The 16,650-nt window shown below is 39.3% G+C and overlaps 3 protein-coding genes across 3 annotated transcripts in view; 2 read left to right on the top strand and 1 right to left on the bottom strand.

Moving 5' to 3' along the window:
• The window catches only part of wu:fb63a08 (MAM and LDL-receptor class A domain-containing protein 1), a 33,999-nt gene extending 27,402 nt beyond the window's left edge, over positions 1-6,597 (top strand). Inside the window, 24 exon segments of the mRNA XM_056253523.1 lie at positions 8-267; positions 383-467; positions 624-731; positions 885-1,022; positions 1,132-1,391; positions 1,500-1,584; positions 1,727-1,813; positions 1,967-2,104; positions 2,238-2,497; positions 2,606-2,690; positions 2,835-2,921; positions 3,075-3,212; positions 3,346-3,605; positions 3,719-3,803; positions 3,960-4,067; positions 4,221-4,358; positions 4,468-4,727; positions 4,836-4,920; positions 5,066-5,152; positions 5,306-5,443; positions 5,581-5,840; positions 6,250-6,334; positions 6,451-6,551; positions 6,553-6,597. Of these exon segments, the coding sequence (XP_056109498.1) occupies positions 8-267; positions 383-467; positions 624-731; positions 885-1,022; positions 1,132-1,391; positions 1,500-1,584; positions 1,727-1,813; positions 1,967-2,104; positions 2,238-2,497; positions 2,606-2,690; positions 2,835-2,921; positions 3,075-3,212; positions 3,346-3,605; positions 3,719-3,803; positions 3,960-4,067; positions 4,221-4,358; positions 4,468-4,727; positions 4,836-4,920; positions 5,066-5,152; positions 5,306-5,443; positions 5,581-5,840; positions 6,250-6,334; positions 6,451-6,551; positions 6,553-6,597 (3,383 nt within the window).
• Positions 6,598-10,299: 3,702 nt separating this feature from the next.
• On the top strand, positions 10,300-11,092 carry LOC130087196 (uncharacterized protein DDB_G0271670-like). Its single transcript, XM_056253420.1, has 2 exons — positions 10,300-10,885; positions 11,052-11,092. Exons 1-2 carry the CDS (start codon positions 10,336-10,338, stop codon positions 11,090-11,092), a joined length of 591 nt encoding a protein of 196 aa, XP_056109395.1. The 5' UTR covers positions 10,300-10,335.
• A 762-nt stretch (positions 11,093-11,854) lies between these two features.
• Positions 11,855-16,623, bottom strand: LOC130087194 (dentin sialophosphoprotein-like). The gene is made up of 3 exons (XM_056253419.1): positions 16,495-16,623; positions 14,266-16,402; positions 11,855-14,181 (listed from the first exon to the last, which is right to left on the bottom strand). Exons 1-3 carry the CDS (start codon positions 16,621-16,623, stop codon positions 11,855-11,857), a joined length of 4,593 nt encoding a protein of 1,530 aa, XP_056109394.1.
• Between the last annotated feature and the right edge of the window lie 27 nt (positions 16,624-16,650).

The raw sequence follows: 16,650 nt of genomic DNA, 5'->3' as shown, positions 1-16,650 counted from the left end.
TTTCCAGGTGGTTTTTATATGTACATTGAGGGTGACAGTGCTGTCCATGGCGACACGGCCCGTCTCCTCAGTGCACAATGTGCTGACCCTCAACCTCAGTGTCTTCAGTTCTGGTACCACATGCATGGTTCCAGCTGGACCATGGGACTGAGCGTCTACCTTCTACAATATGGCAATGAGGCCAAAGAGGTGTGGAGGAAGAGAGAAGACCAAGGAAACATGTGGCATCTTGCACACGTGGACCTGAGACCAGATGTTAAGTTCCAGGTCAGTAAAAGTAAAAACGAACTACTTATTCTTCTTTGAATAATACACATGTTAAAAGAGAACATACTAAACTCTAAAATATAATCTACAGTAATCTTTGTTATTGGTGTATCAGGTGATCTTTGAGGGGCGTAGAGGAAGCTCAGCCCGGTCAGATGTTGCCATTGATGACGTGTCACTGCACAGAGGAGCCTGTAGTGGTATGTTCCTACTCTGTAGCGGACCTTAGTAAAAACATTTAGATTTAAAATCAAGAATTGACTAACTGAATAAGGGAACCTATTCAGTTGAACAACTGCTACGTTTTGCATAATAAAGGCTCTTAACTTAATGTTAGAGTTTTACACATCTTTCAGATCTACCAAATCAGGTGGCTCCACCTTCAGTCCCATTGCCACCAGCTGCAACAACGCCACAACCTGCACCCATCCAAACTGCAGAAATACCAAACACCTCATCAGAGTGTAAGTTCACGATCCACCACTGCAGTGTGATCACATTCTGTTGTGACTGATGATGCCAGAAAATAACACTCCCATGATTAATTCTCTGCATCTTCCATTGTTTTCAGAAAGAGACTAATGAAATCATTAATAAAATGTGCTTCTTTCCTCTAGCTTGTGGCATGAACTGTGATTTTGAAAGGGACATTTGTGCTTGGACTCAGTTGGCGACTGATGTTTTTGATTGGACAAGACACAGAGGCTCCACCCCTACATCAATGACTGGCCCCTCCTCTGACCACACAACAGGAAGTAGGTCTTGTTTTCGAGATCTTGAGGTCAATCCACCATATTCAACATTAAAGTTTTAGAAATTATTTTACATCAAATCAAAGGCTGTGTTGCACAACTTCTTTTACAGGTGGTTTTTATATGTACATTGAGGGTGACAGTGCTGTCCATGGCGACACGGCCCGTCTCCTCAGTGCACAATGTGCTGACCCTCAACCTCAGTGTCTTCAGTTCTGGTACCACATGCATGGATCCAGCTGGACCATGGGACTGAGCGTCTACCTTCTACAATATGGCAATGAGGCCAAAGAGGTGTGGAGGAAGAGAGAAGACCAAGGAAACATGTGGCATCTTGCACAGGTGGACCTGAGACCAGATGTTAAGTTCCAGGTCAGTAAATATTTGAGAACTATCAAAATGTTCTTCAATAGCTCTACATGTTAAAGTAAACATACAACACTATAATAACTAATCTAATCTATGTTATTGTTCAATCAGGTGATCTTTGAGGGGCGTAGAGGAAGCTCAGCCCGGTCAGATGTTGCCATTGATGATGTTTCCCTGCACAGAGGAGCCTGTAGTGGTATGTTCCTACTCTGTGGCAGCCCTTTGTAAAAACATTCAGCTTTAAAACATGTCAACTTATTCATTAGAATGATTTTTTTTTTTACACTTTTCAAAAGGGTTCTTAACTTAATGTTTTAAGAACTGTAAATATCTTTCAGATTTACCAAACCAGGCGGCTCCACCTTCAGTCCCATTGCCACAATCGGCACCCATCCAACGTAGAGAAATACCAAACCCCTCAGAGTGTAAGTTCACTATCCACCACTGCAGTGTGATCACATTCTGTTATGATTGATGGTGCCAGAAAATAACACTCCCATGATTAATTTTCTGCATCTTCCATTGTTTCCAGACAGAAAGTAATGAAATAGTAAATTAAATTTGCTTCTTTCCTCCAGCTTGTGGCATCAACTGTGATTTTGAAAGGGACATTTGCACTTGGACTCAGTTGGCAACTGATGTTTTTGATTGGACAAGACAAAGAGGCTCCACCCCTACATCAATGACTGGCCCCTCCTCTGACCACACAACAGGAAGTAGGTTTGGTTTTCTAGGTCCTGAGGTCATACCACCATTCAAATAACAATTATTTCACATCAATAAATATTTCTGTTGCACATATTCCATGACAATTTCTCTGCTCAAGAGTCTCCTGATCCACATTTCCAGGTGGTTTTTATATGTACATTGAGGGTGACAGTGCTGTCCATGGCGACACGGCCCGTCTCCTCAGTGCACAATGTGCTGACCCTCAACCTCAGTGTCTTCAGTTCTGGTACCACATGCATGGTTCCAGCTGGACCATGGGACTGAGCGTCTACCTGTTGCAATATGGCAATGAGGCCAAAGAGGTGTGGAGGAAGGGAGAAGACCAAGGAAACATGTGGCATCTTGCACAGGTGGACCTGAGACCAGATGTTAAGTTCCAGGTCAGTAAATATTTGAGAACTATCAAAATGTTCTTCAATAGCTCTACATGTTAAAGTAAACATACAACACTATAATAACTAATCTAATCTATGTTATTGTTCAATCAGGTGATCTTTGAGGGGCGTAGAGGAAGCTCAGCCCGGTCAGATGTTGCCATTGATGATGTCTCACTGCACAGAGGAGCCTGTAGTGGTATGTTCCTACTCTATGGCAGCCCTTTGTAAAAAACATTCAGCTTTAAAACATGTCAACTTATTCATTAGAATTATTTTATTTTTTTACACTTTTCAAAAGGGTTCTTAACTTAATGTTTTAAGAACTGTAAATATCTTTCAGATTTACCAAACCAGGCGGCTCCACCTTCAGTCCCATTGCCACAATCGGCACCCATCCAACGTAGAGAAATACCAAACCCCTCAGCGTGTAAGTTCACTATCCACCACTGCAGTGTGATCACATTCTGTTATGATTGATGGTGCCAGAAAATAACACTCCCATGATTCATTTTCTGCATCTTCCATTGTTTTCACAAAGAAAGTAATGAAATAGTAAATTAAATTTGCTTCTTTCCTCCAGCTTGTGGCATCAACTGTGATTTTGAAAGGGACATTTGCACTTGGACTCAGTTGGCAACTGATGTTTTTGATTGGACAAGACAAAGAGGCTCCACGCCTACATCAATGACTGGTCCTTCCTCTGACCACACAACAGGAAGTAGGTTTGGTTTTCTAGGTCCTGAGGTCATACCACCATTCAAATAACAATTATTTCACATCAATAAATATTTCTGTTGCACATATTCCATGACAATTTCTCTGCTCAAGAGTCTCCTGATCCACATTTCCAGGTGGTTTTTATATGTACATTGAGGGTGACAGTGCTGTCCATGGCGACACGGCCCGTCTCCTCAGTGCACAATGTGCTGACCCTCAACCTCAGTGTCTTCAGTTCTGGTACCACATGCATGGATCCAGCTGGACCATGGGACTGAGCGTCTACCTGTTGCAATATGGCAATGAGGCCAAAGAGGTGTGGAGGAAGAGAGAAGACCAAGGAAACATGTGGCATCTTGCACAGGTGGACCTGAGACCAGATGTTAAGTTCCAGGTCAGTAAAAGTAAAAACTAACTACTTATTCTTCTTTGAATAATACACGTTAAAAGAGAACATACTAAACTCTAAAATATAATCTACAGTAATCTTTGTTATTGGTGTATCAGGTGATCTTTGAGGGGCGTAGAGGAAGCTCAGCCCGGTCAGATGTTGCCATTGATGACGTGTCACTGCACAGAGGAGCCTGTAGTGGTATGTTCCTACTCTGTAGCGGACCTTAGTCAATTCTTGATTTTAAATCTAAATGTTTTTACTAACTGAATAAGTGAACATATTCAGTTGAACAACTGCTACGTTTTGCATAATAAAGGCTCTTAACTTAATGTTAGAGTTTTACACATCTTTCAGATCTACCAAATCAGGTGGCTCCACCTTCAGTCCCATTGCCACCAGCTGCAACAACGCCACAACCTGCACCCATCCAAACTGCAGAAATACCAAACACCTCATCAGAGTGTAAGTTCACGATCCACCACTGCAGTGTGATCACATTCTGTTGTGACTGATGGCGCCAGAAAATAACACTCCCATGATTAATTCTCTGCATCTTCCATTGTTTTCAGAAAGAGACTAATGAAATCATTAATAAAATGTGCTTCTTTCCTCTAGCTTGTGGCATAAACTGTGATTTTGAAAGGGACATTTGTGCTTGGACTCAGTTGGCGACTGATGTTTTTGATTGGACAAGACACAGAGGCTCCACCCCTACATCAATGACTGGCCCCTCCTCTGACCACACAACAGGAAGTAGGTCTTGTTTTCTAGATCTTGAGGTCAATCCACCATATTCAACATTAAAGTTATAGAAATTATTTCACATCAAATCAAAAGCTGTGTTGCACAACCTCTTTTCCAGGTGGTTTTTATATGTACATCGAGGGTGACAGTGCTGTCCATGGCGACACGGCCCGTCTCCTCAGTGCACAATGTGCTGACCCTCAACCTCAGTGTCTTCAGTTCTGGTACCACGTGCATGGATCCAGCTGGACCATGGGACTGAGCGTCTACCTTCTACAATATGGCAATGAGGCCAAAGAGGTGTGGAGGAAGAGAGAAGACCAAGGAAACATGTGGCATCTTGCACAGGTGGACCTGAGACCAGATGTTAAGTTCCAGGTCAGTAAATATTTGAGAACTATCAAAATGTTCTTCAAATGCTTTACATGTTAAAGTAAACAAACAACACTATAATAACTAATCTAATCTATGTTGTTGTTCAATCAGGTGATCTTTGAGGGGCGTAGAGGAAGCTCAGCCCGGTCAGATGTTGCCATTGATGATGTTTCCCTGCACAGAGGAGCCTGTAGTGGTATGTTCCTACTCTGTAGCGGACCTTTGTAAAAACATTCAGCTTTAAAACATGTCAACTTATTCATTAGAATGAATTTTTTTTTTTTTTTTTTTTTTTAAAGGGTTCTTAACTTAATGTTTTAAGAACTGTAAATATCTTTCAGATTTACCAAACCAGGCGGCTCCACCTTCAGTCCCATTGCCACAATCGGCACCCATCCAACGTAGAGAAATACCAAACGCCTCAGCGTGTAAGTTCACTATCCACCACTGCAGTGTGATCACATTCTGTTATGATTGATGGTGCCAGAAAATAACACTCCCATGATTACTTTTCTGCATCTTCCATTGTTTTCACAAAGAAAGTAATGAAATAGTCAATTAAATTTTCTTCTTTCCTCCAGATTGTGGCATCAACTGTGATTTTGAAAGGGACATTTGCGCTTGGACTCAGTTGGCAACTGATGTTTTTGATTGGACAAGACACAGAGGCTCCACCCCTACATCAATGACTGGCCCCTCCTCTGACCACACAACAGGAAGTAGGTTTGGTTTTCTAGGTCCTGAGGTCATACCACCATTAAAATAACAATTATTTCACATCAATAAATAAATATTTCTGTTGCACATATTCTATGACAATTTCTCTGCTCAAGAGTCTCCTGATCCGCATTTCCAGGTGGTTTTTATATGTACATTGAGGGTGACAGTGCTGTCCATGGCGACACGGCCCGTCTCCTCAGTGCACAATGTGCTGACCCTCAACCTCAGTGTCTTCAGTTCTGGTACCACATGCATGGATCCAGCTGGACCATGGGACTGAGCGTCTACCTTCTGCAATATGGCAATGAGGCCAAAGAGGTGTGGAGGAAGAGAGAAGACCAAGGAAACATGTGGCATCTTGCACAGGTGGACCTGAGACCAGATGTTAAGTTCCAGGTCAGTAAATATTTGAGAACTATCAAAACGTTCTTCAATAGCTCTACATGTTAAAGTAAACAATCAAATTTGTATCAGTTTACTTTGAGGGGTAGGCTTGAGCCGTGTTTCCCAAAAGCATCGTAAGCCTAAGTAGATCTGATAAGAATGTAAATGTGTACCTTGAAATGCAATGTAAGTCGCTTTGGATAAAAGCGTCTGCCAAATGCATAAATGTAAATGTAGATCGTAGAGTCTTTTGATGCAATTGGTTTATGATCAACTTAGGCTCACAATGTTTTTGGGAAATTCGGCCCTGAACTTTTTCTATGTTAATTAAATTTTGCCAGAAAAAAAAAAAAAGTGTACAAAGAAAAATGTTTGAGCAATGGCGTTTAGGAAAGAATAAAATCTGTTATTGGTGTATCAGGTGATCTTTGAGGGGCGTAGAGGAAGCTCAGCCCGGTCAGATGTTGCCATTGATGACGTGTCACTGCACAGAGGAGCCTGTAGCGGTATGTTCCTACTCTGTAAAATCAACCTAATGTGTTAAGAGTAATAAATAGATTTAGTCAAATTATGTAACTTCAGTACTTAAGCATCACAGTGAAATCTCTCTCTGACTCTGCAGAGATCTCTCTCTCTGACACGTATGGACATTCTGACGGTACACTCAAAAATAGCATGATAATGTCAAACGGGGAGGAGGTACAAAATAAGAGAGTTTGGAGACAACTGGAAAGCAACAGATGACAAAAGCACAGCAAGAAGAAGGTAGAGAGCCTTTCTTATTCATTTTTTTTTCACATCAGCCTTACCAAATCCGGTGTTTGCTTTGTCAGTATAGTTTGATGTGAAAAAATGTATTAAAAAGCATTTTAGCATAAGGCTGCAACATAACAAAATGTGAAAATGCGCAACATTTCTAGTTGCAATCTTAACCATATTGTGCAATTTATTTAATATGATTACTAATTGATTAACGGCAAATAAGTTGTCAGAGTAATTCTTCAACACCAGATTATGGAAGCTTGTTTCCGCCACGGGGAAAAAAATAAAATTTAAAAGATAGTTGAGACCTTTTATCTCACAATTCTGACTTTTGAATTGTGAGATATTCTGCAATTCTGACTTTTTTCCCTTGCAATTCTGACTTTATAACTCACAATTGCGACTTTATATCATGCAATTCTGAGAAAAAACTTTACAACTCGCAATTGCATACCTTTTTTTTCTCTTTTTTTGTGGAAACAAGCTTCCATTCCAGATGCCTCAGTACAGGCAAAGAAAACATTATTCTATCTTCTTGTATATGACAGAAAACTAAAATGTGATCATGTTAATCAGTTACACATTTATGTAAGACATTAGCTGTGTTTTGGTTTATTAATATCTGTTCATATAGGAATAGGATATGATGTGAAATTATGGAAACTGTTCTTAGAAATCAAACTAAAAATGCTTTGATTATAATATTGTGAGTCACCTATAATAAAAATATTAGTATGCGTTTTATTTTTTTCATCATTTTAATTGGTTAAGAGAGGTTTTAGGTTAAAATGGCATTTACTGATTCACAATTTTAGATTGTTTATGAACCAGTGATGTTGGCCAATGTTGTGTTTTTTTTTTGTTTGTTTGTTTTTTTACAAACATGAGTGACACCTGTCTGATTGTTCTTCTTTCATCTTTGATTTGCAGGCGGTCCTTGCTATTAAAAAAACATTCTCAGGCTTGACCTGAAACATACTTTATACGTGGCAAACAATCAGCTGACAGCACCTGTTTATATGGACCTCCTCCTCTACATCATAACTCATCAATCACTCACACTAGTTTTAGCAAGATCATTTAATGAGCTGGGTGTGTTGGTGTTGTTTACTTAGGGACTGTTATATATAACCGATACTTCCTAACATAGTCATTTCATTATATGTACAACACAATGCTTATCAGCTTTTTATAGATAAGGTGTTAACCCCTAATGTATATGTCTGTGTGAATTTTCTTCTCAAGTGGTCTCCTAGTTCCTCCATTACATTAACTATGAAAATGTTCCACTAATGTTTGAACATCCACAAAACATCCATATGCTTATTTTAATTTTCAACAATTTTATCTATTATCATTTGAAAACTAGCAAACTTATTTTTGTCAAAAGTTTTTTGTGTGTGTGTGTGTGTTTGCACGTAATATGTGAGACAAACATGTTTTTGACTTAATTTATAAACATTTAATAAACATTCAAATTGAATTCAATAAAACCTTGTGATGGTCCTGTTGCTTATTTAACTTGTTTTAACTTACAAAATCACGACATCACTGTTTTCCAGCATTCCTGTCATAGTTTCAGACTATTAAGTGTAATGACATATGACAAACCTGCTGAGCAAGATGCAATCAGTATGTAGCCTCAAGAAAACTCAGCAGATCAAGTAGAAAACAGTTAAATGGCAAGAAAATCAGTTGAATTGGACACGCGTACCTGAAGAGGATGAAGGTTTTAGTTGTCCATTTCTGGCATGTCTTTCTACTCCTGTACCAAAGAAACATGAACCTGGCATCAGGTAAGTCAGATGACACTGCAGGAAACCTGCCATACACATGTTCTGTGAGAAACTACAGGTAAAAAAAAAACTTTCACGTTTTGAGATTTTGACCTATTTTGCTTTCTTAACCAGTGGAAAGAAAACATCCAAAGTATAGCCTACATGTAAGTGTTTCTTTTATAACAGAATGTATCTTTTTGTGTCTAGATTTCAGTTACATAGGCACTTCCTCTTCACTTAAGAAGCACTTCCATACAGCCGACTTACCAGTTTTATTCCAGTTTTATTTAATAACAAATGATCATTTCACCATTAATATGTCAACAAATATTTGACATTTTATTTAATTAAAAATACAAAAAAACAGTAATATTGTGAAATATTATTACAATTTAAAACAGCTGTTTTCTATGTGAATATATAGTAAAGTTCAAATGTTTGGGGTCAATATAAATTTTTATTTTATTTTTGGGGGGAAAGAAATAAAATAAATCAATACATTCAATTAATCAATGATGTTGATAATTTATGACATTTATAATGCTACAAAAGATTATATTTCAAATAAATGCTGTTCTTTTAAACTTTCTATTCATCGTAGAATCATAAAAAAATTGTTTTCAACATTGCTAATAATAATGAATGTTTTTGAGCATCAAATCCACATATTAGAATGATTTCTGAAAGATCATGTGACACTGAAGACTGGAGTAATGATGCTGAAAATGCAGCTTCGATCATAGGAATAAATTCCATTTTAAAATATATTAAAATAGAAAACAGTTATTTAAAATTGTCATAATATTTAACAATATTACAGTTGTTGTTTTTGTATTTTTTATCAAATAAAATGCAGCCTTGATGAGCATAAGAGACTTCTTTAAAAAAAATAAAAAATCTTACCGATCCAAAACTTTTGACTGGTAGTATTATAAATATATATGTATATGTATATATATATATATATATATAATTTAAATATAAATAGTATTTATATGCAGCAGAAACTTTAAAATAAAGCAACTAATTTGAATTCTTTCTTCTCTGCATGAGAAGGTATTTTGGTATAATTTCAGATAGCCCCAAAGCAGCAATGTGCACCACAAGGGGAAGAATTGGGGGTACAAAACTTGCCAGAAGTGTTGATTTGAAAACTGTGAAAAGATGTTTTCTCTTGATATATCCATTATATTTGGATCCCCAAGTATATGTTGTTACGTTTTGATCATTGTAAGAGCTGCACTCAACTCTGCCCTGTCTCGGGTCTTGTTTCTTTCAGCCCTGTGTTCAGGACCCACAGTGCTCTGCTGTGCTGGCAGGAATGACAGTTGCACACAGGAGTGTTACTGTGATGAGTACTGCGTCACAGCCGGAGACTGCTGTGCTGACTACTATCAGACATGCATTCAGCGTAAGACTAAATACACTCAAGAAAATCATGATAGTCAAAAAAATACAGTAGGTTTTGTATGCAGCCCTGTTGCTGTGTAGTTTTGATTTGAGATAAGGTATTCTAGGTAAACAATTAAAACTTGCTTGAAATAGTTTACTCTTTTTTTAATGATGAATCAGACTGCATCATATTAATACATAATGTATTATTATTCACATCTGTCCCAATTCACCATCAAATCTCAATGTCTATAGAATCATTCTATTTACCAACAGGATCAACCGCCTTGCCACCATTTCCAACATCCCAACAATCTTCAACACCAGCTTCACCATCATCACAGACACCACAGTCATCCTCACCATCTTCAACATCCATCATCAGACCCTCTTCATCTTCGCCAACCTCAGAAGAATCAGCATTATCATCCACACCATCATCATCAATCTCAACCCAACCTTTATCATCCTCACCATCTTCATCAGTATCATCAACATCATTACCACAAACTCCATCACCATCCTCCCCATCTTCACGATCACCAACATTCACACCATCTTCATCACCAACCGCAATGCTCTCATCATCTACCTCTTTATCATCATCTTCCTCATCCTTACCATCATCAACAAATTCACAGCATTCATCACCAACATTAACATCATTATCATCATCAACATCTTTAGTACTATCATCTCCACCATCTTCATCAGTCCCACTATTGTCATCATCAACCCCAGCAGCACAGGCCACACTAATAGCAACCTCTACATCATCTTCCTCATATTTACCATCATCAGCAAATGTACAGCCTTCATCATCATCCCCACCATCTTCATCAACAACATTAACATCATCGTCATCATCAACATCCTCAAAGCTATCATTTACACCATCTTCATTTTCTACACCTTCCTCAGCACCATCTTCATCAGTCTCACTATCGTCATCATCTTCTTCTTCTTCAACACCATCATCCACACCAACATTATCCACATCATCATCCACACTATCATTTTCAACCCCACAATCTTCATCATCAATCTCAATAACATTGTCACCTGCACCAACAACATCATTCTCATCATCATCATCATCATCATCATCAATAACCTCATTATCAGGTGACTACTTTAACTATTTGAAGATAAATATTAACTAATTTATTGCAATTATTAGTATAATTTACCAAAAAACAGTCTGCATCATTTGTATGTGAGTTCAGATTCTATATTAAGAGACAGGAAAACATTGAAACTGTGATTTTTGTGCACTGTATCAAAATGTCAGTCAAGGAAGCTAATCTGCCCAACAACAGTTCTCCTATTTAACCACTAGTGGGCAGAACAAAATGTGTGACAAAATTTACAAAGGCATTGGTGTTAGACTGGGAATCCATGAAGAAATAATTACAGAATCTATAATATTCCAAAATTGCTTAAATTAGTTTAACTTGTTTTATTAAATCAGACAGCATTAGACTCATACATATTTTTTGTTTTCACACCACCATTCTCAAATTATTTACCATCATCTTCACTAACAGCCTTGCCACTATTTCCAACATCCCAATGGTCTTCAGCACCAACCCCACCATCACAGACCTCACCACGGTCATCATCCTCACTAACCACGATCCCATCTTCACCAGCTGTGTCACCAACCAGATCCTCTTCATCTTCACCAAGCTCAGCAGAATCAGCATTATCATCCACACCATCATCATCACCAATGTCACCATCTTCATCAAACTCAACACAACTTATATCATACTTACCATCTTTAATATCACCAACTATACAGCCATCTTCATCATCATTACCAACCACAAGACTGTCATCAGCAACCTCACCATCATCACCATTGTCACAACCTTCTTCATCCTCACCATCATCATCATCACTAACCTCACCACCATCCTCCTCTAAATCATACACATCATTAACATCTTCATCATCCTCACCCCCGTCATCATCATCCTCGATACCACCAACTTCACTCCAACCTTCACCATCATCAATTTTGCATTCTTCGTCGCCAACATTAATATCTTTATCAACACCGTCTTCATCAGTCACAATATTGTCATCTTCTTATTCTTCAACACTATCAGCTACACCATCTTCATCATCTTTCACATCTCCATCACCAACATTACCATCATCATCAACAACATCATCAATACTATCATCTCCACCATCTTCACCGTTCATAGGACCATCTTCATCATTCCCACTAATATCATCATCATCAACCGCACCAGCACAGCTCTCAATATCAGCAGCATCAACTTCCTTATCCTTACCATCATCAGCAAACTCACAGCCTTCATCACCATCCACACTATCTTCATCACGAACATCATCATCATCATCATCATCATCAACAACGTCTTCAATACTATCTTCCATGCCATCCTCATCATCTTCAAAACTATCATCTTCACCATCTTCATCACCAAAATTAACAAGATCATCAACATCTTCAGTCCTATCATCTTCATCATCCATAGCACCATTTTCATTAGGCCCACCATCATCATCATCAACCCAACAAGCACAGCCCTCACTATCAGCAACCTCTACATCATCTTCCTCATCCTCAGCAAACTCACAGCCTTTATCACCATCAACGCCATCTTCATCTTCACCATTGTCAGAACAATTTTCAACAGTCTCACTATCGTCATCATCTTCTTCTTCAATACTATCACTCACACCATCTTCATCACCAAAATTAACATCATCATTATCATCTTCACCATACTCAGCACCATCTTCACATGCCCCACTGTCTTCGTCATCATCACCATTATTACTATCATCTACACAATCTTCAATACCATCATTTACACTGTCATCATCTCTATCATCCTCAACACCAACTAGTTTGTCACCCTCATTATCATCATCAACACCATCTTCAGCGCCATCATTAACACCGTCCTCATCTTTACCATCATCAACATCTTTAATACTATCAACAACACTATCATCATCTTCACCATCCTCATCACCATCTTCATCAGTCCCACTATTGGCTTCTTCAACATTATCATCCACACCATCTTCATCACCGTCAATACTATTAATAACACCATTTTTATCAGTTTCAACATTTTCATCATCATCTCTATCATCAACCCCACCAGCACAGTCCTCACTATCAGCAACCTCTACATCATCTTCCTCATTCTTACCATCAACATCAAACTCACAGCCTACATCACCATCCCCACTATCTTTATCACCAACATTAACATCTTTATCATTAACATCTTCAATACCATCAATAGCACCATCTTCATCATCTTCACCATTGTCAGCAGCACCATCTTCATCAGTCGCACTATTGTCATCATCATCTTCTTCAACACTATCATCTGCACCATATTCATCATCTTTACCATCTTCATCACCATCATTAGCATCATCCTCAACAACATCTTCAATGCTATCATCTCCAGCATCTTCACCATTTATAGCAGCATCTTCATCAGTCCCACTAACATCATCATCAACCCCACCAGCACAGCCCTCACTATCAGCAACCTCCACATCATCTTCCTCATCCTTACCATCATCATCAACCCCACCACTACAGCCCTCACTATCAGCAACCTCCACATCATCTTCCTCATCCTTACCATCATCATCAAACTCACAGCATTCACAGCCATCCACACCACAAACATCATCATCAACAACGTCTTCAATACTATCTTCCACGCCATTCTCATCATCGTCACCATCCTCAGGACCATCTTCATCACTCCCACTATTGTCTTCATTATCATCATCATCATCATCCTCAACACTATCATCTGCACCATCTTCATTATCCATAGCACCATATTCATTAGTCCCACTATCTTCATCAGCATCATCAACACAACAAGCACAGCCCTTACTATCAGCAACCTCTACATCATCTTCCTCATTCTTACCATCAACATCAAACTCACAGCCTTTGTCATCATTCACACCATCTTCATCACCAACATTAACATTGTTATCATCAACATCTTCAATACCATCGACAGCACCATCTTCATCATCTTCACCATTGTCAGCAGCACCATCTTCATCAGTCGCACTATTGTCATCATCTTCTTCAACACTATCATCTGCACCATATTCATCATCTTTACCATCTTCATCACCATCATTAACATCATCATTATCATCAACAACATCTTCAATGCTATCATCTCCAGCATCTTCACCATTCATAGCAGCATCTTCATCAAGCACACTAACTTCATCATCAACCCCGCCAGCACAGCCCTCACCATCAGCAACCTCCACATCATCTTCCTCATCCTTACCATCATCATCAACCCCACCAGCACGGCCCTCACTATCAGCAACCTCCACATCATCTTCCTCATCATTACCATCATCATCAAGCTCACAGCATTCTCAGCCATCCACACCACAAACATCATTATCATTATCCACAAAGTCTTCAATACTATCTTCCACGCCATTCTCATCATCGTCACCATCCTCAGGACCATCTTCATCAGTCCCACTATTGTCTTCATTATCATCATCATCATCTTCAACACTATCATCTGCACCACCTTCGTCATCCATAGCACCATCTTCATTAGTCCCTCTATCTTCATCATCATCATCATCATCATCATCAACCCAACAAGCACAGCCCTTACTATCAGCAACCTCTACATCATCTTCCTCATTCTTAGCATCAACATCAAACTCACAGCCTTTGTCATTATTCACACCATCTTCATCACCAACATTGACATCGTTATCATCAACATCTTCAATACCATCAACAGCACCATCTTCATCATCTTCCCCATTGTCAGCAGCACCATCTTCATCAGTCGCACTATTGTCATCATCATCTTCTTCAACACTATCATCTGCACCATATTCATCACCATCTTTAGCATCATCCTCAACAACATCTTCAATGCTATCATCTCCAGCATCTTCACCATTTATAGCAGCATCTTCATCAGTCCCACTAACATCATCATCAACCCCACCAGCACAGCCCTCACTATCAGCAACCTCCACATCATCTTCCTCATCCTTACCATCATCATCAAACTCACAGCATTCACAGCCATCCACACCACAAACATCATCATCAACAACGTCTTCAATACTATCTTCCACGCCATTCTCATCATCGTCACCATCCTCAGGACCATCTTCATCAGTCCCACAGTCCCCCCAGTCTTCATTATCATCATCATCATCATCATCATCATCCTCAACACTATCATCTGCACCATCTTCATCATACATAGCACCATCTTCATTAGTCCCAATATCTTCATCATCATCAACCCAACAAGCACAGCCCTTACTATCAGCAACCTCTACATCATCTTCCTCATTCTTACCATCAACATCAAACTCACACACTTTGTCATCATTCACACCATCTTCATCACCAACATTGACATCGTTATCATCAACATCTTCAATACCATCGACAGCACCATCTTCATCATCTTCACCATTGTCAGCAGCACCATCTTCATCAGTCGCACTATTGTCATCATCATCTTCTTCAACACTATCATCTGCACCATATTCTTTACCATCTTCATCACCATCATTAACATCATCATCATCATCAACAACATCTTCAATGCTATCATCTCCAGCATCTTCACCATTCATAGCAGCATCTTCATCAGTCCCACTAACATCATCATCATCAACCCCACCAGCACAGCCCTCACCATCAGCAACCTCCACATCATCTTCCTCATCCTTACCATCACCATCAACCCCACCAGCACAGCCCTCACCATCAGCAACCTCCACATCATCTTCCTCATTCTTACCATCAACATCAAACTCACAGCCTTCATCCATAGCACCATCTTCATTAGTCCCACTATCTTCATCATCAACCCAACAAGCACAGCCCTTACTATCAGCAACCTCTACATCATCTTCCTCATTCTTACCATCAACATCAAACTCACAGCCTTCATCATCCTCATTCACACCATCTTCATCACCAACATTAACATCGTTATCATCAACATCTTCAATACCATCAACAGCACCATCTTCATCATCTTCACCATTGTCAGCAGCACCATCTTCATCAGTCGCACTATTGTCATCATCATCTTCTTCAACACTGTCATCTGCAGCATATTCATCATCCTTACCATCTTCATCACCATCATTAGCATCATCCTTAACAACATCTTCAATGCTATCATCTCCAGCATCTTCACCATTTATAGCAGCATCTTCATCAGTCCCACTAACATCATCATCAACCCCACCAGCACAGCCCTCACTATCAGCAACCTCCACATCATCTTCCTTATCCTTACCATCATCATCAAACTCACAGCATTCACAGCCATCCACACCACAAACATCATCATCAACAACGTCTTCAATACTATCTTCCACGCCATTCTCATCATCGTCACCGTCCTCAGGACCATCTTCATCAGTCCCACTATTGTCTTCATTATCATCATCATCATCATCATCATCATCCTCAACACTATCATCTGCACCATCTTCATCATCCATAGCACCCACTTCATTAGTCCCAATATCTTCATCATCATCAACCCAACAAGCACAGCCCTTACTATCAGCAACCTCTACATCATCTTCCTCATTCTTACCATCAACATCAAACTCACAGACTTCGTCATCATTCACACCATCTTCATCACCAACATTGACATTGTTATCATCAACATCTTCAATACCATCAATAGCACCATCTTCATCATCTTCACCATTGTCAGCAGCACCATCTTCATCAGTCGCACTATTGTCATCATCATCTTCTTCAACACTATCATCTGCACCATATTCTTTACCATCTTCATCACCATCATTAACATCATCATCAACAACATCTT

The sequence above is a fragment of the Rhinichthys klamathensis genome, unplaced genomic scaffold (assembly GCF_029890125.1).
Source record: "Rhinichthys klamathensis goyatoka isolate OS25496 unplaced genomic scaffold, OSU_Roscu_1.1 h1tg000105l_1, whole genome shotgun sequence".
In the NCBI taxonomy this organism is placed as follows: Eukaryota; Metazoa; Chordata; class Actinopteri; order Cypriniformes; family Leuciscidae; genus Rhinichthys; species Rhinichthys klamathensis.
This window is presented reverse-complemented; position numbering and strand designations above follow the sequence as displayed.